Source organism: Ceratotherium simum, chromosome 3 (assembly GCF_057802395.1).
Source record: "Ceratotherium simum simum isolate JZ-2026a chromosome 3, ASM5780239v1, whole genome shotgun sequence".
NCBI classification, from domain to species: domain Eukaryota; kingdom Metazoa; phylum Chordata; class Mammalia; order Perissodactyla; family Rhinocerotidae; genus Ceratotherium; species Ceratotherium simum.
This window is the reverse complement of record NC_141902.1, coordinates 97,135,244-97,161,962: the sequence shown is the minus strand read 5'-3', so window position 1 is coordinate 97,161,962 and position 26,719 is coordinate 97,135,244. Positions and strand designations below refer to the sequence as shown.

The 26,719-nt window shown below is 51.8% G+C and overlaps 1 protein-coding gene across 8 annotated transcripts in view; it reads left to right on the top strand.

The window, feature by feature from the left end:
• Positions 1–24,081, top strand: part of CEMIP (cell migration inducing hyaluronidase 1) — a 159,877-nt gene extending 135,796 nt beyond the window's left edge. For 6 of the 8 annotated variants that reach the window (XM_087429053.1, XM_004432005.3, XM_087429049.1 and 3 more), the window contains 11 exons: positions 2,699–2,734; positions 2,816–2,971; positions 5,538–5,718; positions 6,883–7,098; positions 9,796–10,007; positions 10,966–11,151; positions 14,817–15,021; positions 15,215–15,301; positions 15,966–16,123; positions 19,307–19,407; positions 21,057–24,081. In XM_087429053.1, the coding sequence (XP_087285179.1) occupies positions 2,699–2,734; positions 2,816–2,971; positions 5,538–5,718; positions 6,883–7,098; positions 9,796–10,007; positions 10,966–11,151; positions 14,817–15,021; positions 15,215–15,301; positions 15,966–16,123; positions 19,307–19,407; positions 21,057–21,184 (1,666 nt within the window). In that variant the 3' untranslated portion in view covers positions 21,185–24,081. Of the gene's footprint in view, positions 1–2,698; positions 2,735–2,815; positions 2,972–5,537; positions 5,719–6,882; positions 7,099–9,795; positions 10,008–10,965; positions 11,152–14,816; positions 15,022–15,214; positions 15,302–15,965; positions 16,124–19,306; positions 19,408–20,243; positions 21,022–21,056 lie in introns of those variants that run through there. The other 2 variants (XM_087429050.1, XM_087429052.1) reach the window with 2 other exon arrangements.
• The last annotated feature ends 2,638 nt before the right edge of the window (positions 24,082–26,719 follow it).

Here is a 26,719-nt window from a genome sequence, read left to right as displayed (position 1 = left end):
GAAGAAAAACTAGCCTGTTCTAGGCACCTACTATGTGCTGAATCCCTGGTTGCGTTTCTTACCATGTTTCTCAAAGATATAAATTATCATCTCCGTTTTAGAGATGACAAACTGAGGCTCAGTTCAGTGAATTTCCAAAAGGTAAGTGGTTGAGCTGAGACTTGAAATTTTAGCTCATTGGACTCCGAGGCCCAAACACAGAAGACAAGGAACCCTGAGTTCTGATATAAGGCCCCCTGGGGAGCCACTAGCCCATGCTGGACAAGGGTCGGAAGGGACAGGCAGCTGAGTTGGGATTTGTTTTAAAGGAGTATCATGAAATGTTCTCCTTGTCTGCCTTTTGTGTTAAAAGTCGGAGATCAGAAACTCTACATAGGAAGTAAATGTATTTCTCCATTTTATTGTGACCAATTAAAGGAGCAATAAAGGTGAAAGGGAGGAAGAGGAAGTGAAAGAGTGTGAGGAGGGACATGGAGACACAGAGTTCACATACATACACGGAGAGAGAAAGACAGGGAGAGAGAGAGAGAAAGCCTGCTCAGAAAAGCAGAGGCCAGGGAGAGACAGACACTGATGGAGCCCCAGGCAGCCCCAGAGAGAGCCGAACGTGGCTGGGAGAGGCAAAGGAAATGTCACTGGCAGAGAAACGGGTGGGCATTCTTCTTTCATGGGGTCAGAGAGGTCATGGGTTTTGAGAAGAGGGGAAAGGGAAGAAGAGAGCCACTTCGGGGTTTCTGAAGGCATTTAGGGGATGAGGAGGCAGGCTTGTTCTGATTGGCTCTGGAGGGCAGAAGTTATAGGCACAGGGCAAATTCCAGCTCAACCGAAGGAGGAGCTTTCCCACAAGACAAGGTGTTAGTCAATGAGGTGAGCTGTTCATCCCCAGAGCAGAGGCCCGATGGCGCCAGGAGAGAGGTTTTGCAGGAGGTGAGGAGGGGAGAAGACAGACGGCACCTGCGCCAAGCCTCTGCGGCGCTCCAAGGCCAGGGAACATCTTGGTTCCCAAGAGGTCAAGTACCCACAGAGACAGTGGATGCCAGACTTGGGGCAGCAAGACAAGCTGTGAAGCCCTTGCCAATGGGGTTGGATCTTCCAGCCCTCTGCCAGACTCCCTTCGAGATAGCCCAGAATCTGGCTGGCACCGAGGGGGCAGGCCCCCAAGGGGTAGGGTTGGCACAGTCAGGGGCTGACAGAAGATGGGGATCCCTTCAAGGACTTTGAACATTTGGCCATTGTGTCCATTCCAGAAAGATCACTCTAGCAACCATGAGATGCAGGCGGGGGTGGGAGGGGGCTCTCCTGGAGGTGGGAAAGACAACTAAGATACTACTGCCACAGTCTGGCGAGAGCTTAGCTGAAACCGAGCTTTCGGGACCCTGAACAGGCTTAGAAGGAAGATAATTGTATTATTTTAGACATGCTGACCTTGAGATGCTTTTGAGATATTCAGTGGAAATACCCCAAACTTTGGAAGAGCAGACGAGAAGGGCAGGTGATTTGAGAGTGAGCAGCAGACCAGCAGGGATGGAAGCTGTGAGTCTCTGTGAGGTCCCCAGGGACATGGTGGAGCATGAGAGGACCTTGGGCAGAGCACTGGGGGACAGCAACGGTGAGGAGGAGCCATGAAGGGACTGGGAGACAAGACCCAGGAAGTTTGGGGAAAGAACTGGAGAGCACAAGGCCCTGGAAGATGGCCATGAATGATTGATCTGAACTGGATGGGCTTCAGAGAGAGAGAGAAGTGCAAGTGTCCCAGAGGAGAGGGAGCAGGGCAAGCAGGAGCAAACCAGGAACCAGAGACCACTGGGGCAACCGGGACCAGCCTGGCGTGGCTGAAGCAGTGGGAAAGTGGACTCCCCATGGCCTTGAGCACAAGCGCAAGGATTTGGGCTTAGGTTTATGGACGATTTGAAGCCACTGGAGTTTAGGAAGCAGAGAGTGTCGGGGAGAATGGCACTTCGAGGAGAGGAGCCTGGCGGGCGTACAGAACAGGCGGAAGGAGACCAGGTACATCTGCCCCAGGGACAAGGGAACGAAGGCAGCTACGTCTTTGGCCCTAGGGTCTGGGGCAGGGCAGCCCCAAGGCTCAGCTCAGATTCTGTGCCATTCCTTGTCACTCACAACCAGACTCCTTCCAGAAGTGTGCTCCTCCTGACCCTCAAAGGAGACAGAGGCAAAAGGGAGCTGATGAGATGGCCACAGTGTAATTGTCCTTCTCAGGGCCAGCGTCTGCTTGACTTCTGGGAAACTTGGACCTCAGTGCTATTTGTCCTGCTTGCTACAGCTGACATAGCAGGGAGGATGGCTAAGGGGAAATGGAACTGCACCCACATAGCCCGCCTTTACCCAGTGCTGGCCCTGGGAGTGGCAAGGCCCTCCACGTGCCCCTGGCCCCACCTCCCAGAAGCCCTGGAATCACAGATGAGCATGGACTGGAGAGGGAAGCTCATGGAGCCCAGGCTGCATGCTGCAAATGCAAGGTGGCATCAGACGCTGAGTGGGAGGGGGCCTAGAATGTCCCCTTATTATACAGAATGGGAGAGGCCACAGCTCCCTCAGGAAACCCTCTACACTCATGGAAAGACTCCTTCCCCACACAGTACCCACAGTATGACTCCAGGCAGGGAAGGGTCCTTCCTGCCATGACTTCGCTGAATGTGGAGCGAGAGCATGCTCTGACTGTCTGCTCTTGTCCCAGGTTTGCTGACAATGGCATCGGCCTGACCCTGGCCAGGTAAGAGCAGCTGTTCTTGTGCTTAGCCCTCTGTGGGAGGCTGTCTCTGGACATCTCTTCTCAGAGATCTTCTCTCTACAGTGGTGGAACCTTCCCGTATGATGATGGCTCCAAGCAGGAGATAAAGAACAGCCTGTTTGTTGGTGAGAGTGGCAACGTGGGGACAGAGATGATGGACAACAGGATCTGGGGCCCAGGCGGCTTGGACCACAGTGGAAGGACCCTTCCTATAGGCCAGTAGGTTTGCAACCATGGCAGCTTCCTTGTTCTGCATGGCTTAGCCTAAGTGGCAGCAATGGAAGGAAAGATGCTAGGATGTGATTTCTACCCATTGACTATGAATTCCTCTGTCCTCTACTAGTCAGAGCAATCACTGAAACAACGGAGATTAACCAGCAGTGGGGTGAAATCGAGCAGGAGAAGTCAAAATACTGTGTTAAATATAACTCAGGGGACATAGCTACCAAAATGCACAGTGTGGTTCTGGGCCACGTTGGTGGGAATTCGGTGTCCAGGATCAGTGACCACGGGTTCCTTTCTCCTCTGACGACACACCCACTTGGAGCATTTTATCCACTTCTGAGGACGGTTGAGTGACAGACTCAGGCCAAAGCACACTCACAGGAGAATAACCAGGAGGGGGACAAAACCCAAAGCCATGCTACATGCAGGTTGGGATCTTCAACCAGAAGATGGGATCGTCCTTGGGGGACAGCATGAGAGATGTCGTCATACATTCTCGGGGCTGCCTCGTGCATATAAGATGAAACTCATTCTACATGGACCCTGAGGGTTAAAATTGGTTTGGTGCAGGGAAGAATTTTCTAGCCATCAGATTTGTTCAACAACAGAAGAGTGGAGCTGTCCTGAGGAGTTGGGGGCTTGCTCTGACGACTGGGTGATTGGAGAGGGAGGGGTGACTTGGAGAATTAACAGAGCAAATGGACTTGGTCCATTCCTCAGCCACAGCCTGGGTCAGTCTCTCCTCCTTCTGATGGTGTTTCTGTTCAGATATGAATTCAAGCTGGAGAGCAAGGCTCTGAGCAGCATGGGGGTCCCTGTTCTCCGAGTGCTGAGATCAGCCCTTCCTGCCCCCCTGAGCTTTCTTCTCTTTCTCTAGGAAAATATAATGCCTACCTTTATAGGCAAGACACAGCCTAAACTCCCAACCTGAGGGCATGTGTATCTTTGAAAAGGTTTTGCAGATGGAACCATGGCGTCCTTTGGCATACGCTGTAGAGAATCCCTTGTTTCTGTCTAACCTAAGTGATGTAGCGGTCCCTTCAGATCATTTTTATGAGCAACTCTGGGTCTGCACATTTGGGGTTGCTTTGCTGAAGGTTATCAGCCTCCCAGGGCCGGAGTGTTCTGATGACTTCCAGAGGTGACTTTGTTTATGGAGGCCTGACAGCTCTGTCAGACTCAGGCAGGTTCCTCAAACTACGTCTGTGAGCAGGAACCTGGGACCGTGCCGTCCTAATCGTGGGTAATTCATCCCGTATGGGCCTGGGTTGGAGTCTGAAGGAAAAGTAAGCCACAGTTTAAATATAGAGCTAGTAAGAACGGGCTGTCTCTGAAATACCTTAAATGGAAAAATGTACAGAGCTACCCCATGAGAATCAAGAAGGGATCAAGGTGAGGATGTTAACCAATTACAAATATGAAAATACAGAAATGCAAGAAGTCCTTGGTGTCCACTGAAGGCACATTGCCAAGACTGGTGTGAGTAGGGTCTTCCTCAGGGATCTGTATCTGAATGGAGGGGACCCCAGTGTTGAAGACGGGATGGCTAGAGTGTGGGCTCTCCCCATGGACAGATCCCTTTTCTGCTTTCTTTTCCCTCTTTCTACCCTTTCTTCTTTATGTTTGCTGTGGAAGGAGAGGGCCTTGGCTCAGAGGTAGAGATACTAGTAAAAGCATAAATATTGGGCTTGAAGAATGAGCAAGCTGAGATTCAGGGCCAGGCCCAAGAAGGTCCACCAGGAAACCCAGCCAGCCCCTCCAAGGCCCCTGCTTCCCACGCCCTGCTCAGGAGTCTGAGGCAGATGAGGGAGGCGTCTCCGAGCACCCAGCCCCTGCTGGGCCCAAGGAAGAGTTTCAAGTCACCCGTTAGCCTTAGTCCCTCCTACCTCCATCTCCATCTGCTGCCTCTTCCCGCATCCTGTCCCTGCCTCCTGGGTATCAGGGCCTTCTTGGGGGCCTGCCCTCTTTTCTAGGGATGCTTGACAAGTTACATCGAGGTTATTTTACCACATGGTTATCACCTTCCATTCTGTCTTTCCTCTGCCCTCTGTTTCCCAAACCCAGCATCCTCCCAATCGAAAGGCTTACTCACAGAGAGGAAACTCATCTGGGTCTTCATCTGATTAAACTGTTATAGCAACTAAGACTAGGCGATAATGACTAATGGCTCTACTCTCCCAAGGGACATAGCGTTGGCCCTCTCCAGCAGTATTGACGGTATTTACCCAGTGACTCTTCATAGGATGGAAAAATTGTGGAAAATGCTTGAATATCCTGTAAACCCCAAGCCAGCAACTAGACAGATACTCATTTATTCATCCATCTAGCCATCCAATAATTCATCCAGCAATCATTTATTGTCATCGACTGTGTCCATCAATGCTTTCTCAGTGAATTAATTAATGAATCAATAATGTTCTGCAGTGGGGGAGTTGTTTGGGGTGGGAATCAGCAATGGCTTAACCAGGAAGTCTCTGTCACCATCCACCTCAGAGGGTACAAACAACATGGTGGCACGACGTGGCGGTTGGCCTGACATCTGACTTCCTTAACTTCACAGGAATTTTCCAATCCGAGGAATTCAGTTCTACGATGGCCCCATCAACATCCAGAACTGCACTTTCCGCAAGTTTGCAGCCCTGGAGGGCCGGCACACCAGCGCCCTGGCCTTCCGCCTGAACAATGCCTGGCAGAGCTGCCCCCACAACAATGTGACCAGTGTCGCCTTTGAGGACGTCCCGGTGAGTGAGGCGGCGGGGCAGGCTCCTGGCAGACCAGACGTGGGGCAGCGACTCACAAGTCCCCGGGGCTGGAGTGTGAGCTGCTGCCTCCACCGCAGGGGTTGAACAGCCTCCTCCAAGCAGCTTGGCCCACATCCCAGTTCTGTCTGCATCCAAACTGGAAAAGTACAAGCCTAGGTTGCCCCACAGGTCAAGTCTGGGTAAATGCCCGCTTGCCCTCACCCTGCCCAAAACCCGCCCAAGCCTCAGCAGGAAACTTACGCTGGACTCAAGGTTCGAGGCTGTTCCTCCTAGGGTCTTGGTTTTGACCTGGTGAGTCCTGTGACCGGGCCACTTGAATTGGCACAATTAATCCAAAAAGCCAACAGTGTCCAAAGGAATCTTTGCTGAAGATGCTCTGTTTAATCTCCCCCTGCGCATGGGACATAATAAACAGGGGCCTCCTCCCCAAGACAGCTGACAGATCAAGATCTGGGAGTGAGGAGATCAGGACAGAGGGCGCCCTTGGAGACTGGGCTGCCCAGACCTCCTGGTGCGTTTTCTTCAGGTTACGCAGTTCCCAGACCTCTCCTCCTCCTCGTCCCTCTGCTCCTGCCCTTTGCCTGTCTGCCCAGTTACTGGCAGGCTGAGGGAAAAGATGTGAAACTTAAGTTACTTAATTTCTTTACTCAGGCCACTGAAGGCCTGAAAGTGGTCAGTCATGGAAATCTCCAAGGGCTCATGTTGAAAGACTGTCTTCCTGAAACACACCACACACTCACACACACGTTCTCTCTCACACACATGCCCCCCACATGTGTGTGTGTGTACTTTCTCATACAAACATTCCTCACCACCTCAGTCTCACTCTCCCTCCCTCTCTCTCACCCACACACACTCCCACGTCCCCCTCCCATCTCTGCAGTGTTCTGGCCGTGTGTCAGAGCACCCTCCAGGGTCACCACAGCAGCCAACCTTCCCGTGAGCAGACGTCTGAGTGAACGTTTGGCTGTTTTTCCAGCTCCATCTGTGACGTCAGCCATGCGTTTCCCAAGTGCCTGAGAGCATCTTTGGTTTGGCTGGTCTGTAATGGCAGCGGAAACCGGAAACTTCCCCTTGGCCTGATGACGGCTGCAGTTTCCCTGCACCTTCTGGCCCAGCCTAACTTTCCCGGGATCTGTTTAGATTACTTCCAGAGTGTTCTTCGGAGAGCCTGGGCCCTGGTTCAATCAGCTGGACATGGATGGGGATAAGACGTCGGTGTTCCACGACGTTGATGGCTCCGTGTCCGAGTACCCGGGGTCCTACCTCACCAAGGATGACAACTGGCTGGTCCGGCACCCAGACTGCATCAACGTCCCGGACTGGAGAGGGGCCATCTGCAGCGGGCGCTATGCACAGGTGCAGACGCAAGGGCGCACCTCCCTGGGTGTCACTGGTCACTCACTCCCGCGACAAGCCCATGCTTCTTTTTCCTTCTTTTTTTCCTTCTTTTTATTTTTCCTCCTCACCCAATAGAGTTTTCAAATAGTCAAAGTGAAAACACTTTGTAAGCATTCTGCTTACAAAAAGAGCACTCTGAAGTCAAGTGCCCGGATTCCAGTCAGGCTCCAGCACTTACTCACTATGTGACCCTGGACAAGTGAACCTCCTGGTGCCTCAGTGTCCTCATCTGTAAAATCGGAATTGGGGGTGGCTTCATATAGTGCGTGTAAAGTGCTTCACCAGCTGTGTCCTCCAGAAGTGTAATGCAAGCCACACGTGATCTTAAATTTTCTAGTACCCATGTTAAAAAGGAAAAAGAAACAGGTGAAATTAATTTTAACAATACATTTTATTTAACTCAGTAGACTCAAAATAGTCATCTCAACATGTAATCAATATAAAAGATCATTAATGAGACACTTTATATTTTTTCTTGTTCTAAGTCTTCAAAATCCACTGTATATTTTATACTTAGAGCTCCCTCAATTTGGATGCAACTTATCAACAAAGTGACAGCTAGTCCTACCAAAACAGATAAGTTGGGTTTAACGGAAAATATTTTGCACTGCTTTTTGGTTTGAAATTTAAATTAATTAGAATAAAATTTAAAATTTATGTCCTCAGCCACACTGGCCACGTTTCCAGTGGTCAGTGGCCACACGTGGCCGATGGCTATTGCTTGGAACAGCGCTGGCTTACAGTGCCTGCAATGTGGCAGAACTGAGAGTATTAGTTAGCTATTATTATGTTATGGTTATTGTTATTGTTATGAGTTGGACGAATGGCTGATGAATAAACGCGTAAGAGGAGAGAGGCCCAAGGGGTCAGGAAACGTGTGTGAGTGAAGAGGTTGTCCTCACAGCTATCCTACAAGGCAGATAACACACTGTTATCACCACTGTGGCTGTCCGTGGGTAGAAAAGAGCTAAAAAGTAGTTTGAGGTTTGGAGAGGGATGGGAGAGGAGCTAGTGTGAGGCTGAGGGAAAGGGCCAGTGGGCAAGGTGGGCGCGTGGGGGCAGGGGGCATGCTGGGGGCGCAGGCACAGCGGAGGTGGGAGGAGCCGGCGTTTAGCAGGAGGAAGGCCCAGAGGAAGACAGGGCAGGGGTCAGGGGCAGGAAGTCGAGGGCTTTTCTTTCTACAGTAGGAGGTGAGGTCATGCGCTGAGGAGGCAGAGAGTGGGCCTGAGGAGGTGGCCCGCAGACAGCCATGAGGTTCAGACGAGCTGCTGTAGAGTGGAAAATGCTGACAAGAGGCGTGGGGAGGAGCGCGGGCCATGGTGAAAACCAGTGCAGATGGAAGATGGTGCACTGGAAGGGGCACCTCACTCCCAGGCTTTGGGGTTTTCTCATCCCACTCGAGAGCCCTGGTGGAGGAGGTGGACCTGTGGAACGATCCAGGGCAACATTTCTGTGGCATCTGTAGACAAGGCAAGGGATTTGATGCTGTGGGAGCAAGCAGTTGACGTGATGGTCTAAGGAAGACAAGAAGGGAAGTTGAGTCAGAAGGGAGTCGATAATGGGAGCCATGCCCTGAATAATTGAGGGTGACCAAGCCCCCAAGCCTTGCATCCATACTTTGGGCATTACATGGCATCTCTGATTCAAAGACGAGATAGCCCATGTGGAACCTTGATCTCCATCTTCCCTCCCACCCTTTCTTCCTGATACATTGCTTGCCTTCTATTAGAACTTGCCAGGTTATCATAACTGGCTACTGGTTAATAATTATTAATAACCTCCTTCCTTCACTTTACAGCTTACAAAATGCTTTAATGTACCTTTAAATTTTTATACTTATGACTACTCCATATAATGGGCAGGGTTAAAGTTTCTTTTTCCATATTACATGCAATAGAACTGGAGGGGAAGATAACCCCTTCCTTCCAAAGGCACAGCGTTATTACACATTGATGTGATGATGGTCTCTCTTGGCCACAGCTACAGGGATGTCACCTTATGAATATGGGACATGTCATTAAACCGGACACAGTCTTTTATACTGAGGCTGGCCCAAAGCATTGGGCTCATTGGTCCCTGGGACTCAGGGGCTGACAGTCTTGCTTTCACTTTTTCCTCTGAGATGAGATGCCATTCATTCATCTGTCGTGTACTGACACCCACATAGACTGGCCACATGGGCCAGACACTGGGAATCAGAGGGAGAGGCAGGGCAGCACACCCAGGCTCTCTCTCAAATGCAGGCAGGACAACAGCCCATGAAGGGGGAGCTGCATTTGCAGCAGATTGCAAAAACTCTCTCTCCCTCTCTCTCCCTTCCTCCTTCTTGCAGATCCTCCACCTTTTCCCAGAATTTGCCATCTGACCATTAAGCAGACTCCTCCCAAGTTTCCACTGGTATCTCCTCAATAGAGCACTTTTTTGAAGATGCACAGAAAGCATTAGGTAGATTGCACAGTACAGGTTGGGCTGCCTCCACCAGCAGAAAGAGATGCCTCCTTATTTGGCCTTTCTTTCCTTCAAGCCTTCTAAAAAGGGCTCTGTTAAGAGAGAGTGCCTTTGAAAGTGCAGTCTGTAGTCAGATGTTAACCAGACGCTCTTGGAAGAATCCCTTGTAATTGCCTGGTTGTGTGTTTCCTTTTTGGGTTTTAAAAGATGTACATTCAGGCCTACAAGACCAGTAACCTGCGAATGAAGATCATCAAGAATGACTTCCCCAGCCACCCTCTCTACCTGGAGGGGGCTCTGACCAGGAGTACCCACTACCAGCAGTACCAGCCAGTCATCACTCTGCAGAAGGGCTATACCATCCACTGGGACCAGACGGCCCCCACTGAGCTCACCATCTGGCTCATCAACTTCAACAAGTGAGTGGATGCCCACCCAGGAGCAGTGTGACCCAGGGACAGCTGCTCTGATGGAGCTCAAGGCAGTGGGGGTAACAATGCCTCATTGCAAAGTCCCGGGCTTGCCGCACACAGACCCTCAGGCTAGCCCACGTCATCCCTGTAGAAGGATGTGTCTAGAAGGGTTGACTTCACCCAGAGGTTAAGAATCAGAAGACGTGAGTGGAGCCCCCATTCTGGGCAGGGGTGACCTCAGGGAGGGCATCTAACCCCTGGAGCCTCAGTCCCTCCACCTAGGAGATGGGGTGGTATCACCTTGCGGGAACACAACCGGGATTAGTGAGATAACGTACGACAGGCATTTCACCCAGGACCTGCTTGACCAAGTGTTCAATAGACGGCAAAAAACGCCTGGCAGCTCTGTGCCCACTTTACAGAGACAGAAACGAGGCTCTGTGAGGTAAAGAGACGGAGCTGAGGGCATCCCGATAAGGCTGCATATATTTATGGTCACGTATTTTCTGTCCACGTTATTTGCCCATCACAGCATTTCTGTGCAACAGACATTTATCAGATGTGGAAAATGAGACCCAGAGAGATGAAATGGGCCCCACGATCAGGCTGGACCAGCAGAGGCTGAACGCAGGTCCTATAGGTCCTGCAGGTCCCGGGCTCTTTCACCACTGCCCTGTGGAAAGGACGTCTTTCCCAACCAAAGTCCCATCTGGAGCACCCCGGTGTAGGCCCTGGGGATGCCCACCTGACCCGTTCCAATGATCCCCCTTGGTCACCGTCTCCCCCTCTCCTGGAACATTTTGTGGTTCAGTCATTACCAACAGCAAGTGTTCTTTCAGAATTCCCATGACAGAGTGGAGGTGCCATGTGGTGGAGAAGTCTCTTGGTCTCTCTCTGAGGCACGCCCAGGAGGCTCTGTGGCCTGGCCTCCTTGCTTGTAAACTGACTCTGCTTCCCGTCCTAGGGGCGACTGGATCCGCGTGGGGCTCTGCTACCCGAGAGGCACCAGCTTTTCCATCCTCTCAGATGTTCACAATCGCCTGCTGAAGCAAACGTCGAAGACAGGCACGTTCGTGAGGACCTTACAAATGGACAAAGTGGAGCAGAGCCCTCCCGGCAGGAGCCACTACTATTGGGATGAGGACTCAGGGTGAGGAGTGCCCACGTGGCTGCAGGACAGCAGCTCAGCCTCTTGTGTCCCCCTGGCCCTTCCAGGAAGCCTAAGAACCACCAGCGCAGGGAGTGTGGGGAGAGCAGGGTACCCTACTAGGGGCTTCTGTTCTAAGGCTGACTGTACCGTCCACCAGTGACATTTTTAAAGCCGTTAAGCTTTGGGAGTAAAACAAACAAATAAACACGTGGATTGCAGGGAATATGCCTAATTCAGAGAAGTGAAATCAGTGAATCTCAGAATCAAGGAAACATGGTACATAACCTCAATCCTCAGGACAACCCAACTGGAGCTGATGAAACATCTCTGACTTAGAGATGGGTGAAGAAGGCACGGGGAAAACAGCAGTGACCTGCCCAGAGGCCACAGCACAGACTTCACACAGCTGGTTCTGAACCCTGAGTCTCTCTGGACCCAGAGCCCTCACCCTTTGCTAAACTGCACTGGGTTCCATTCAACAGAGATATAGTGGAGGTAGCACCTGTTTGTGGAGATAAGGGAGCTACTTGGTCCTCTCCCCCAAAAAGAGAGTTAGTCCAATCCCGTAAGAAGGCCAGCACATGTCCATAGCAATGAGGCTGTAGAAAGCAGCCCTCTGGGGAGTCAGGGTGAAGGATCACTTCACAGCCATTTTTCCATCCTTGTATTGACATCAAGGATAAGGAAATAGATAACAAGTGCTCTCTTTTCTTTTTTTTTTTGTTATGAGAGATACGGCTCTATCAATTTGATTAAAAGAAAATTGTAATTTGACAATCAGAAGCATAAGTAAAATGTTGGGATTGGAGGGCAGTAAATAGCACCCCTGCCCCACACATGGGACAGACAAGACAGCAGGTAAAGAGGGAACTGTCAGTCTTATTGATGCTGGAGCTGTTGGAGAACAGAGTTCCCCAATACTGTCCCCAGTTATACCTACCCAGCCCCAGGCAGTGCTGAGCAGTCTTGGATTCCCCACATAGAGCCCAACCCCCAACACTGAGGTATGGAGGGGTGGACCAGAGTGCCCGCACTCCACAGGCTGACCTACATACCTACACCCACCAGTCAGATGAGTCACTCCACCTCCTCCGGGAAGAAGTGAGTGAGGGATGGGCCTGGGTCCAGGGGGGTTTAGAAAAATCCTTCCATATGAAGACTAGAGGAGGAATTACATATCCCTCATACACCAGTAGAAAGTATTATGATTAAAAAACCAGATCCTTATGGTACCATCTGTGCATATTCCCTTCTTTTGGGATCTTGGGAAACGGGATGTTCCAAAGATGTGAATTTTTCAAATGGAAACTGCCACTAAATAAGTTGAACCTTTTTGATCAAAACATTTAAAAATCTATGGTTTTCCCCCTTGTTACCTTTAAGCAGTTTTTGCTGCATAATTCAACCTTTTTGTTGGTAGCTTTAGTTTCTCATTCTGCTTGTTGATTACTAGGCTGTGCTTTAATTCAGTGATGTCCTCAGGGACTTGAGCTGGGTTATAAGATGTTTGTTTCCTATGCAGAAGCCCAAACTCTTGGGCTTTTTGAATTTTACAGCCGTTTTTAATGATCTTTCTGCCTTATAAATTTGTTGTTGTTTCTTGCTCAGACTCAGAGCACCTGTCTTCGGTGGCTACCTTCTGTTCTGCTGTGGGCTAGGCTGCTTGACAACCAGCTTGCTATAATTGGGGGTAGAATACAAATAAGCAGGTTAAAAGTGAGGGGTTTCTGCAGTGTGAAATATATGAGCTCTGAATCACCTCTCATAATTTTCCAAGGTTAACAAAAATCACTCGCGTGATTTTAGCTGTGTTCTGGATAGCTGAGTTTGCCAGATGCCACCTGAGTGAGGTGTTGCTAAATTAAAGATAAGTGTAGCATTTAGGTGCACAGCCATTGGTAGCGTTGCTCAGAAACCTTACAAATCCTGGTCACAGCCAGGATTTGGGCCCTGGGCCTTACTGATGCCAGGGCCCGTATTCATTCCTACCTGCTAGGGCCTCCCAGTGCAGGTGACTTGGCCACATCCATAGCAGGTGAGGATTAGGGAAGGCAGCTGCTACCTGTAAGATAAGGGGCCTGGGCTAGATGGCCTTTCAGGCCTCTCCAGTCCAGATAATCTGATACATCGTGACAGCAAGGAGGACTGAATACTGTGCAGAAGCCCTAGGACCAGTCCCACTCTGCACCTAGGTCTCCTTGCAGGACCTTGCCATTGGAACTGGTCTCCTGGACTGCTTTCTGACCACGTGTGGAAGCCTGCATTGGAGATGTGACCGCGGGCAGCACTGAATCCCCTTTCTCCTAAGCTGCTCAAAGGGGGCGCCCATCCTGCCTCCCCAGCTCCCCAGTGCAGAGCACGGACGGAGACGGGGCAGCTCTGCTCTTGGCCGTGAGCATGAGCCTCTGCAGCCATCCTGCCTATTTTATGCAGGAATCACTGGATAAAGCCACTCAAGTGAGCTCAAATAAAGTGGAGGTGTTCGTGAGAGGAACCCAAGGCATATCCAGGAAATAAGCCCAGCCCTGGCCCCGTGGGCTCTGGTGCTGAAAACTACAAAGCCCTCAGGACGAGGTGGCCTGCCCAGCTCCCGCCTCCCTCTTTCTCCTCACATTCACACATGTTCCCTTGCTTGCTTGGCCTCCTGTATTGGCTTCCTGCTGCAAACTGCCTTCCTCTCCAGTTCCTCAGCAGCACACGGCATGAAACAGTTGCTCCAGCCCCAGCTCCGTGTCCTTTTAGTTCAAGTACCAACCAGTAGTTGACAAGAGCCACTGGCTCTCTTAATTCAAATTCACGAAAGGGAGAATCTTTTTGGTCCTTGGGTAGCCACTAGTGGCCCCTCTGTAGGTCTGGTGTGTGCATGCCCCTGGTCTAGTCAGCTGTGCGGTGGGGGGAGGAGTCATGGCGTCATGGTGCAAACCCAGCTCACTGGGCAGACTGGGCTCAGCGGAGGGTCTGCTCCCAGACAGGAGTCTTTAATACAGAGAGCCTGTATTACACTTCTGCTCTTTCAGATGTGGGAACCAGCCTGAAAGCATGTTTCAGAGGTAAAAGAACAATGATCATGAAACCCAAGTTAATTCCTTGTTTCCTCATCTCTGCCTCCCTGTACCCCTGGCTCAGCTTCAGTCCTTCACAACAAGTGGGAACAAAGTGTGGTTTGGAGCAAAGTTGAGTTAGGAAACCTAATGGTGTTTTCCTTACCAGGCACCGTGATAGGATGGAAAATCCCAGCTCTGTCCTTTCCTGGCTGTGTGGTCCTGGGCAAGTCACTTTACTTCTCTGAGCCATGGTTTCCCCATCTGAGAAATCAGGATGATAACAGTACCTATTGGACAGGATTGTTGGAAGATTAAATGAGATCACATGTCAGTTTATGGTATATGCCTAGCATAGCATATTAGTACGTGCTCAGAAAATGACCACTGTCAGTACTATTAGCTTTTTCTTCAATGCATTTGTTTTTTTATTTCTCCAACCACATATAATCCTCTGGGGAGACACAGCTCCATTTTGTAAGGCCTACCGGCTCTAACCACAGCGGCCAGCACACAGTGCTTGGTAGATATCTCTGTGGGAGGAGGAGGGAGAGGAGGAGGAAGACGGGGAGGAGGAGCTTCTGAATGCCAAAGCAAACCATCCAGCTGTGCCCCCATGTGCAGGCTGCTGTTCCTGAAGCTGAAGGCTCAGAACGCGAGAGAGAAGTTTGCCTTCTGCTCTGTGAAAGGCTGTGAGAGAATAAAGATAAAAGCTGTGATCCCGAAGAACGCAGGCGTCAGCGACTGCACGGCCACAGCCTACCCCAGGTTCGCCGAGAGGGCCGTGGTGGACGTGCCGATGCCCAAGAAGCTCTTCGGGTCTCAGCTGGTGAGTGGCTGACAGTGACCTGGGCCCCCTTTGCCTTCTGTCAGACCCAGACCCAGTTAGGATCCTCCCGGATGTCTGCTCAGCTGCACAACCGTTTCCTGTGCCTGGTGGCTCATGGGAGATGACCACCCATCGGGTTGTATACTGGACTCCTCAAACCTAACAACCACACGGGGTTTTATGTGTTTTCCAGAAGACGAAGGACCACTTCTTGGAGGTGAAGATGGAGAGTTCCAAACAGCGCTTCTTCCACCTGCTGAATGACTGTGCCTACATTGAAGTAAGCTCCTCCGACCCCTGCCGGGCCCTGGTCTGCTCACTGAGAGGTGGTGTTAGTTTCGTAAGGCTCTTGTCACAAACGACCACAAACCAGGTGGCTTAACACAACAGAAATTTATTCTCTTGCACTTCTAGAAACAGAAGTCCAAAATCAAGGTGTCGGCAGGGTTGGCTCCTTCGGGACGCTCTGAGGGAGAGTCTGTTCCAGGCCTCTTCTGACTTCTGGTGGCTGCTGGCAATCCTTGATGGTCCTTGGCTTGTAGATGCATCCCTCCAATCTCTGCCTCCATCTTGGCATGGTCTCTCCCATCTGTGTCTGAGTCTTGCATCTCCTTCTGCCTTCTCTTTTAGGGCACCTATCATTGGATTTAGGGCCCATCCTTGATCCAGGATGATCTCCTCTTGAGATCCTCAACTTAATTACATCTGCAAAGGCCCTTCCAAATAAGGTCACTTTCACAGGTTCCAGGTAGACATATCTTTTGGGGGGCGCCATCATTCAACCCACTACAGAGGGCTACAAGGAACTGATTTAAGTGGGTTTTATGCTTTGAACAGCTGCATAGGCAACCTCTATCTTTAGAGTCTGTATGGGAACCCCCGGCAGGCCATCCTCGGGGCTTTCAGGACCTCACCTCACACTTCGCGTTCCTTGTCATCTGCAGGTGGATGGGAAGAAGTACTCAGGCTCAGAAGACGGCATCCAGGTGATAGTGATTGACGGGAGCCAAGGGCATGTGGTGAGCCACGCGAGCTTCAGGAACGCCATTCTGCAGGGCATACCGTGGCAGGTCTTCAATTACCTGGCAGCCATCCCCGACAAGTGAGTCGGTGCCTCTGCTTCTGTAACTGGCCAATGGCACAACAGACCCCTGATCGAGGCCCCCTCCCTGTCCCTGGGACCTTTGTCACAGTGCAGTCTGGGAAAGCTTAGGGAGTCTCTACAGTCTGTGCACAAGTACTGGGTGCTGGGTTGGGAAACTTCTCCACCTGGTGGCCCTCACATTGGAGCCAGGGCCGCTGTGAATGTAGATCAGGCTGAGGCAGACCGTCCACCCAGTTACAAATGGGAAGCCTGCCCTGGCCCTCTTCCCCAGTCATGACACACTCTCCAGCATGCTGTCATCCCCTCCCACACCTTCAATACGATCCAAATGCTGGTGGCTTTTGAGTATCTCTAGCCCCAATCTCTCCTAAACTTCGGACATTCCTGTCCAACTGCTATTTGGACAGTGCCACCTGGATGTCTCCTATGGAACTGAATTCTCGTTGTTTTTGTTTAACCCCCCAGGCCAGCCACTCCTCTTGTTTTCCCTGTTTTGATTAAATGGTCATCCTCTAGCCAGATAGTTAGACCAGAGTCTAGGCATCGTGCTTGGCTCTTCTCTCTCTTTCATTTGGCCATGCTCTATAACCAGATCCCATCAACTCTTTATGCACTGTTGCTCTCCCACCAGTCCCCTCCACTGTGTCCTCTCCATCACGGCTCTGCCCGGGCCCTTCCTGTCTGGTGCCAATAGTGTTGGCACAGTCTCCTAATAGGCCTTCCTCCTCCAGTCTCCCCCACTCAAATCCATCTACCATACTGGCCGCGGGTTTGAACTTCTTACATGTAGTTATCTGCTGAGCCCTTTCCTAGAAATCTTTGGTAATTCCCCACCGCCTTCCAAACCTAACATGCAGATCACCTCTTTGGTGAGGTCTCTTCCAATCCAAACAAACGTCCTACCTCTATTAAAGCACTGCTCCCTGGGACCGGTGGACACATCCACTCCCCCATCTAGAGCATGGACTTCTTGATGTTGGGACCATGTCTAACTCATACTTGCATCTCTAGTTAAACGGGTGAGAATTCACTCAAGAGCCACCACCTGGCACAGCAGAAAGTCTAAGGAAAGTGCTTAAGGTGGTGTCTGCCACTTAGTAGGTGCTGGGCAAATACTTATTGATGAAATAGATGGACTTCCCAGATGCTAACTGTGTGATGGGCATGACCTGAACTGGACACTGTGTAAGATTCTGGAGAACGGGGTTTTTCTTAGCCACTTAGTCTCCGCTCCATTCCCCCAGCACAAGCTTCTTCAGCATTACATTTTCCACATGCAGACTCATACAGAAAGATCAGACTTACCAATTTGGGGGAAATACATTATCGTCTAGAGATCAGTCGTTTTCATGCCTTTTTTAGCCAGAGAACTTTTTCTTGAAATGCAGCAGGCTGCGAAAGCCTAGAATCAAGAAACTGAAATGCAGAGCTACTCTGTTTAGAACAGGGGCGAGCGGCGTGGGCCCACCCGGCCCGGGGCTCCTCTCAGCCGGGCAGCAGCCCCAAGGCACCTCGCTGGGGGAAGCCCTCACAGAGCACCTGGTGGGAGCCAGGCCCTGCTTGGCGCTGGGTACCCAGGCAGGAATTGGGTACCACCAGACCCCCTCTGACCTCTTGGAAAGGAGCAGGGAATGAGGCAAGGCAGGTTCTGCCCACTGTCGGTACAGGCCCAACCCAGGCCTGCCCACCCTTCCTACCCCATCCATAGGACTGCCACTGGCCCCAGCATCCCAGGAAAGAAGGAGGCAGCTGCTCACACCAAAAACATCAAGGGTGGCTTCTAGGAACTGCCTCTGCCCTGCCATCCCGTGGGAAATTCCATGCTGACAGGTGCAGGGGCTTGGAGGCCGTGAGAACCTCCCACCAGGCAGAGGAACACCCAGAGCGGGCAGGCAGGCTCCTGGGTGCCGAGAAGCCCTGTCTCTGTGTCCCTATCCTGTGAGCTGACCCAGAGCCCCATGTGGAGGGCATGACCTTTATTTAATTCCACCCCAGCAGGAAGGCTCAGCTGAGCCAAAGGGCCTTTAGCTTTTCTTCTGAATTGGAACAGTAGGGAAACAGCCTCCTGGGGACAGAGCCCAAATCCAAAGTTGAGGATGTGTTTGTGATGCTCCCACTCCTTAACAGCCACACACTCCTCGGGCTTTCCTCCCCAGTTTCCTGAGAGCCAAATGCAGCCCCCAGCTCCTTTCCCATCTGTTCTGACTGCACACGAGCCCTTTGCATTTTAAGAGCCTTACTTCTGCTCCCAATGGGACACGAGTGGGGGTAACAACAAGTTCCAGAATCCTGTACAGTTTTTCCATGTCTGGACTGTGGTCTGTGGTTATGAGATTCCTTTGAGATGCGAACTAGAAGCCCCACTGGGCCTCTGCCCTGTTTCTGTTCCTAGGGAGGTGTTCACTTCCTCCTGTCTGGCCTGGCATGCTGAGTCTGCCACCACGAAGGCTGCTGTCCCAGCGCTTTGGCCCGAACACAACCAGGGCAGGGGGTAGAGACTCCTTGCTCCCAAGTTGGGCTTTTGTAAGTTGGGACCTTCAGGCTGGGCACACCCATTGCTCTAGGCTCTGCCTGGACCCAAGCATGGCTCTCCTTCAGCAGGTCCTCTCAGATACTTAGTAACTATTTGCCTCCATCTCCCCATTTGCAAAATAGAGCAGTAACCCTGTTTCGCCTGACCAGAGGAGATGGTGACATGAACATGAGAGATTAACCCTCCCCTGACCACATGGTAACTCTGTTCTGACTTTCTCCATCACTGTGTTTCCATCCAAACAGGGTTGAGAACATTCAAATTAAGAAATGCATATTGAAGTCCTCCTGTGTCCCCTGCCCTGGCATAGATGCTGCCCCCACACCCCAGATTGTGTGCCCTGCCTACCTACTGTGTCCTCTTTGGGGACAGACATGTAAAGGCAGCGAGCTGAGTGCAGGCTTGGAGAAGGCCCTGGGCGCCAACTGCGGCCAGATGTGTGGGAGGGGTGTTGAGGATGTCGGTCACCACATGGAAAGAGCCGGTCAACTCACAACTCAGGAGAGGCTGCCCTTTGCCAAGTCCCTGGCCGGGCCTCTGGGACTGCTAAGTCAAGTCCCTGCACACACAATCCAACAGCCCTCCCAGTGAACTCACTCTAATTCGCCCTGTCCTTCTAGTCCTCTAATGGGTCCCTTCTTGCTCAGTTCCATAGTTCTCATGGCATCAAAGGGAAGATACATCTCCAGAGGCCCGTGGACCAGAGTGCTGGAGAAGCTCGGGGCAGACAAGGGTCTCAAGCTGAAAGGTAATGGGGTGGCACTGGGATTTACACTGACCCTGGGTCCAGCTGCGGGGTGTGGGCTGCTGCTACCCCTTGCTGAGACCAGAACCTGGGTACGGCCTCAGAATCCTCAATACAACTAGAGGTCTGTTGGGTTACATGGGCAAGATGCCACCTATTCACCATCCCTGCACAACAGCAGCTTCACTTTAACTTGCGACCAGACACTGGAAGGAAATTGCTAGAGTTGTTCACCCATCTACTCAGCAAGTGGCCCTTTTGTCAATAAAAGTATAGGCAGAAAAGTGGCTTGGTCTGACCCTCTGACCCCAGTTCCTGCTGCTCAGACCGGCCAGAGGTCCTACCTCTTCCTCAACATGCCAGCCAGTGTCCAACATTTGTACAGCCCTTGACAGCTTTCAGAGCTCTTACTTGTTCCTCAGAGGTGGGGAGGGAGGGAGAAAATGGAAGCCCAGAGAATCTATGTGGCTTGTCCAAGGTCACGCAGCTCTTTGGTGCGTGAAGCCAAGCACAGACCCCACAGGGAAGAAGCCAGCCAGGACAGAAATGTCAGCATGACACTCATTACCATTATCACAGACTGCAGAGAGGGTCCTGGGGAGGTTATGGGGGGAGGCGGAACAGCTCTACAGGTGATAATGAGCGTGCCCATTGTAGTTACCATGTAATGTTCAGCCCTGCACCTTGCTGAACATTTTATAATTATGTCACTTGTTCATTAATAACCTGTGCAACAGGTACTACTATTTCCATTTATGATGAGGAAACTGAGAATTAGACTGTTGAGTAACTTGCTTAAGATGAGAATTTGGGTCCTAATTTTTCTAATCCAATGCCAGGCTTCTTCGCTGCCATGCTATCCTGACTGCAAAAACCATCAAAACCAGCAGACCGTCATATGGGACATTTATCCCAGAGTAAAATAGGGAGCAACGAAAACCCTTTGAAAGAGCCGAAAGAGAAGCATCTTCTCCAGCCCCATCTTGAAATCATTTTGGAGCCTCTGTCTTTTAAATTAAGACCTCATTGCCAAAAGCTGATGTACATAGGGTGACCTAAGTTGAATGGTACTTTCCCAGTGGTGATAAATGTGTCCTGCTTGCCAGCTGGGCTGTTCCAGAGTGTAGACTTAGATCCCCACACTCCTCCGATGGTCAAACTCTGAATGCCAGCCAGGGAGTGCCGCGTGGGCTCAGGGTCTGGAGTTCTGGTCTGGGCTGCACTATTTAGTCTGCCTTGGACGATTCCTTCTAAAGCCACGGAACATGAAAGTGGGAGAAGAAATCTTGTAGATAAATGTTTGACAGATGGGGACACTGGGCTTAAGAGACGGGCATGGACTCACCGGTGATCATAGGGTCAGCTCAAAGGTGGCTGGGGCTCCTGGGAGGTCTGCTGTGGAAAGCAGAGCCACCGTCCTGCACAGGTGGCTGTGAGGCTCAGTGAGACCCTGAGTGCCCCGTACAAACAAACGTCAGATGCCATCAGTAGGTGGGCACAGAGCTCTTTGCAGGGGGACACAGTCTAGTGTGGCTAGGCCATGTGGTACCTGGTAGGGGCAGCAGAATGACAATGGGGAGCCTTGGAAGGTGGTGGGGTATAGATCTCCTCTCTTGGGGTTTCTGCTCATGTGACTCATCACTGCTTTTCAGAGAAAATGGCATTCATTGGGTTCAAAGGCAGCTTCCGGCCCACCTGGGTGACTCTGGACACTGATGACCACAAGGCCAAAATCTTCCAAGTTGTGCCCATCCCTGTGGTGAAGAAGAAGAAGTTGTAAGGATGGCTGCCTCCTCGGTGCTGCCCCATGGTGGACTATGATGTGGACTCTTGGCAGCAGACTAGGGCAGGATGGCTGGTTCCCCTGGCCCCTGTCTAGCAGCTGCTGGAAGGGCCATGTGTCAGTCCTGATGGGCCAAGGGAAGGCTATCAGAGACCCCTAGTGCTGCCAGCTGCCCCTACTCAAGTGTCTACCTGCAGCCCCAGGGGCGGTGTTGGCCGATGCTGGAAACTTCTTTCCTGCAGCCTCTTGGGTGCTTCTCTCCTATCCGTGCCTCTTCAGTGGGGGGTGTGGGGACCATACGAGGAGACCCAGGCTGTGCTGGCACCAAGGTCCCCTTTGGCAGGAGTCCTGCTCCAGCTGAGAGGCAGCCTGGGGGGCTGGGTCATTCACAGATCCCCATGCTCTCCAACACGTACATTAGGGTGCTAGATGTGGGAAAAAGAGCCCTGGTCTTAAGGAATCTTTATTCTTGTAAGCAAGAACCAACTTGCTAACTACTAATCCCTGGGATTAGGAGCTGCTGTATAGGCAGAGCTCGCCAAGGTGGAACCATCTACCCTTGGGAAGGGTGAGGCCTGCCTCTGGAGGGGTTCAACCGCTCAGGAGACTTCAGGTCCCAGTTTGGGAGTTGGACTAGGTGACTTTTAAAGGCCCTTTCACTTCTGAGATTCCTGAAGACTGTCGCTTTTCACATTGTACCTGGAACCCAGCAGTGGATAAGAACATTCTTTTCAGCCAACATCCATAATGCTGGTTGCCCCAGCGGGGCATACAGGATGGAGGGGTGAGGAGTAATGCCTGGAGCAAGGGGCTTGCCGTCTGGTATGATGGCAGTCAGGTGTTTGTGCCCTCTGATGCCAGGCAGAGAGAGTGAAGAGAGGTCAAATGGAGACCAATGACAGTTCAGAGGAGGGAAAGGTTTTATATGCTTGGGTGGGTCAGGAGGGCTTCCTACAGGAGGAGGCAATGGGCTTGCAGGAATAGTGGGCAGAGATGACGCAGCCTCTGGAGTGGTTCAGAGGCCGAGCCCTTCCTGCCCCCATCTGCCAAAGCTGAGTGACTGCAAGGTCACCCTTTGCCCTTGACTTGTTGGCTCACTCAGAAAGGAGAAGCAGAGAAGCGTGCATAGAGGGAGGAATGGGCTGGGCTTGCTATGCCCAGATCCCAGAGGAATTTGGTCCCCAGCCAGCCCCATCTCTGACTTCAGGAGAGGGTGGAGCCAAGTCGAGGGAAGCGAGCTCCTACTTTGAGGCCTCATTTGCTCTTTACTCGGGGACCTGAGAGCACTCCAGAGGCCCCGAGAACATGCTCACACTTCAGTGAGCCTGGGATTTCAGAGCTGGAAAGGACCTTAGGAAATATCTAGTCCAAAGCCTTCTTTTACAGATGGGGCACATGAGACCCTGAGATGGGAAAGAACCACAGGGCAAAGGCCAGGCCAGGCCGGAAGCCCACCGCCAGCACTTGATACCACACCACACTGCCTCACCCGCCGGCCTGGAGCATCTGGGCGCTCCTGCAGGAGCTTCCTGAAATGGGAGCAAGCCTCCTCAGAGGGAGAAAATGACCAGAATAGAAAGAGAATTGGCCAATGACTATTTCCCTCCCGGCCCTCTGCGCACACATGGCCGCCCTCCTCTGGCTGTGGCGGCCCCGCAGCCTCCACTCTGTTCAGACCACCTGCCATCCCCACGGGGCACAGGGCGGCTGCGGTGACCCACTGTGCTACCTGTCTCTGCAGGTCCACAGGTGCACCCAGCAGACAGCGCCGGCTCGCCAAAGTGCTTGTGGTGAGCCAACCAGGCTGCTCTCGGTCCACCCCAGGCCCTCGCAGTTACTGCTTCCTGCCCTGCTCTCTCCCTTGCCCAACCTGGAGGGAGCTAAGAGAGCTCCCAGAAGGAGGAAAACTCCACCTGTGGTTTATACTCTCTGGTGAGGTGCCAGGGTTCCTGGGTCCCATGAGGAGCTGCATTTGTCCCCTTTCCTGCCCCACCCACAAACTCTTCCCTTCTAGGAGGGCTTTCTTGGCTCCCTCTGTCCAGCTGCACCATGAGACTCAGCCAGCGAGTCCACACCCCAGGTTGAACCCACTGCAGAGAGGTATTTCCAACCAAACAGTTCTTTCAGCTGCTAGGAGGTGGTGATGGGACTCCGCCTCTTAAAACATGGCTGCTTCAAAGGCCCTAATCCCAGGAAGGACTCTTCCAGGCAGATTAGTGGCGACAGGGAGGAGTTACATGACCTCATGTTCTTGTCTAAGTTCTGTTGAGTTTTCCAAACTCCTTAATGCAAGGGTCTCACACTGTGAACCACTTAGGATGTGATCACTTCAAGTGGCCAGGAACTTTGACTGTCTGGTTCATTCATTTCAAACAATATCTATTTGAAAATCCTCAGAGTTGTACATATGTCTGACAGTGCAGGATTTGCACATAAAACCTTCTTTTCTAAACCATTCACCAAGAGCCAGGGTCCAGGTGTGTTCTTGGGAGCTCAAATTTTTTGTTGCTTACAGAATTGTTCTTGTCATCCTGTTTGTAAGCACGAAAACAAGTTAGGCCTGCAAGGAAAACAACCTCCTCTGAAATGCTTGTCTTTTTCCTGTTGCCGAAATAGCTGGTCCTTTTTCGGGAATTAGATATATAGTCTGTTTTGTTTGTGAACATTTCTTGTAGGCATCACCATCAACAAAGATATATTTTCTATTTATTTATTATATATGCACTTCGAGAAGTCATTGTCAGAGAAATGAAGAATTGTCTTAAATGTCACGTTTGGGGATGTCCTTTGGACTACTTGAAGGAGTGTACCCAGAGCCTTCTGCTAGCAGCAGAGGACACGAGCTCTGGTTTGGAAAATCTTGCTATATCATAGTAAACATACAAAGAATGCCATCATCCTGTCTGCTTGTTTTGTTTTCCATTAATGTGGGCCTCATTTTAGGCCAGATATCTAAGGAAAATAAGATTGATGAAATTACCTGATGGATCTGCCTCTCTCACTTCCATAGCCTTGTTCCCAAGAATTATTCATATATCAAAGTTCGACCTCACCCTGCCCCAAAGGGGCGCCCATAAGAGCTAGTGGAAATGGTCCTATGAGAAAGAAGATGTCATTCACGTGACTGGCCATGCCCGGGGACATGCTGTGTCTGCTATGCTCCTAAACCATCAGTAAGTTGTCAGGGCGGCACCCTCCCCCGAGGGAAGCCAGGAGGGGCCAACAGGGTCTGGATTAGAAGCAGATATAAAACATTCTCAGCCTCACAGAAAGCTCTCTTGATTTCCGGAGAGCTGTTGGGGCTCATACATTGGACTTTTAACATCCGTGCCCCTAGGGGGTGTGTATGTTTATTTAGTCCACTTAAAGGGACTGGCATCAGATTGGTGGGTATCAAGTTGTGAATCAACAAACACACCTGGCAGACCAGCTTAGGCATCCATGTCAGCATGCGGTGGAGAATACAAGACCCCTGCCCTCAAGAAACTTCACTTGGAGGAAGAGATCACATTTGCACACTCATTTGACAAATATTTTTGAGACCTGCTCTGTGCCAGGCACTGCCAAAAGAAGAACATAAAAGACCCCATGGAGAACACGTAGCTCCACGTCCCGTGAGTGGGGGGGGTAGAGTCCTGCAGGCAGGGAGGAATTATCTCCTTGAGTTGTCAGGGGCCACTGAGTGGAGGCGGGACTGGCAGTCAGGGACAGATGAGGGATGGGGTCTTTTCATGAGGCACAGCCTGGGCAAAAGGAAAGTGCCAGAGCTGTGGCCTTGAGGATGGCTGGGCCTAAATTGGGAGCAGGGGGGAGAAGGGAGGTGGGAAGGTGGGTCAGCCAGTCACTGGACAGGTTTCAGGGACCACTGGATCTGATGGGGGTCCCTAGTGACTTCTCAGCAGCTTCACTGGTGGGAGGAGGGCACAGCCCACTGGCTGATTCAGTTGGTGACGTGGAAAAGGCATCTGGGGAGGCTAGGGAACAGGTTCAAATGAAGAGTCAACTGGGCAACGGGAGATGCCCCCAGCTAGACACAGAGCGAGAGGAGCCGTAGATAAACCAGAGTGGAGAGAGAGGTAGGACTGGGTACCCATCAACATTTGTCCCGTCGAGTCCCCAGAGGTCCACAGGACATCACCGCACAGGACATTAGTGACAAGGGGAGCACACTAGCCCCTGTTGCACGGAGACAGACTAGGAAGACACTCCACCTGACCATCTGGGAGGGGACGCAGGTCAGAGAAGAGGCAGAGGGGGTTTTGCAGAGCGAGTAGGAATTGAGGAAGTGAAGAAGGGCAGGAAGAACATTCCTGATGAGAATAGGGCTTACAAAGCCCAGAGGCAAAGGCAGGAGGAGAGGCTGCAGGGAAGGGGGTGGGGCTCTTCCCCACAGAGGGGAGGGAGGAGACAGATGTCCACTCAGAGATAACTTGGGATGGCCTTGAGAGGTCAGTAAAGTCAGAGTGAAGACCATCTGCTTAAATGCAGTAGTATGAAGTCAGAAGCAGGAGTTTGGGAATTCTGTGCCCAGATCCACAGGACAACCCAAGCTGGACACACAGGCAGTCCCTGACCTGGCATCTGCCTGCATCTCCGGCCTCATCACCCGCCACTGCCTCTCCATCTCCCGCTGGGCCCCAGACACATAGAAATCTCATCACTTCTCTCCACCCAAGGGGCTTAGTGTCCCCACAGCATCGCCTGTGACCTGTCCCCTCCACCTGGCACACTTTCCCTCTGTCTTCTCCACTTGGCTTATGCCTACTCACTCTCTAAGCCTTTGTTCCACAAAAAGCCTTCTCTGACCCACTCTGGCCCCATGGCACCCTCCTCCAGGACGGCAGGCTGTCACTCACCCCTTCCACCCAGAGGCTTCCGTGGGGCAGAGCCCTGCTCTATGGATGGACATCGTGTGCTGAATGAAGGCATAGCTGACCCAGTCTCCTCTTTCTGTCACTGAAGTCAGGACTCAGCTCCTCTCCTCTCCTCCCTGAGCTCCCGTACCCCAGGGTCTGGGGAAGGGGGAAGTCTTCTCCTCAGGGCAGGGAAAGGAGTAGGAAGTGGAGGGGAGAAGCACTGCTCCCATCGGGGAGAAGCAGGTCCGCAGGCACCTGGCAGGGCCCTCACTCCTCGGGGCTGAGCTGGGGGTGGGCAGGGGAGCGGGTGGGGATGGGAGGAGGGAGAGGAACTCACTGTTCCAGGCCAGGGGCCCCCTTCTCCCCCACTATTCTCCCTGGCCTCCCTCGGAGAAAACAGTCACAAGAATCAAAGGCGGTATGCAATATTCACGAAAGTGCTTTGCCAGCTCTGAAGGCTGCTACTCTGTGCGGTCTGTGGACCAGCAGCAACAGCACCATCACCCAGGAACCTGCTGGAAATGCAGCCTCGCGGGCCTTCCCAGATCTGCTGACTCAGACTCTGCATCTTAATAAGAGACCCGGGGCACTTGTTGGCAAGATAACGTTTAAGAAGCGTGGGCTTGAGGGTCCAGTAAGAGCCTAGTAAACAAACTCAGAATGAACTTTGTAAAAG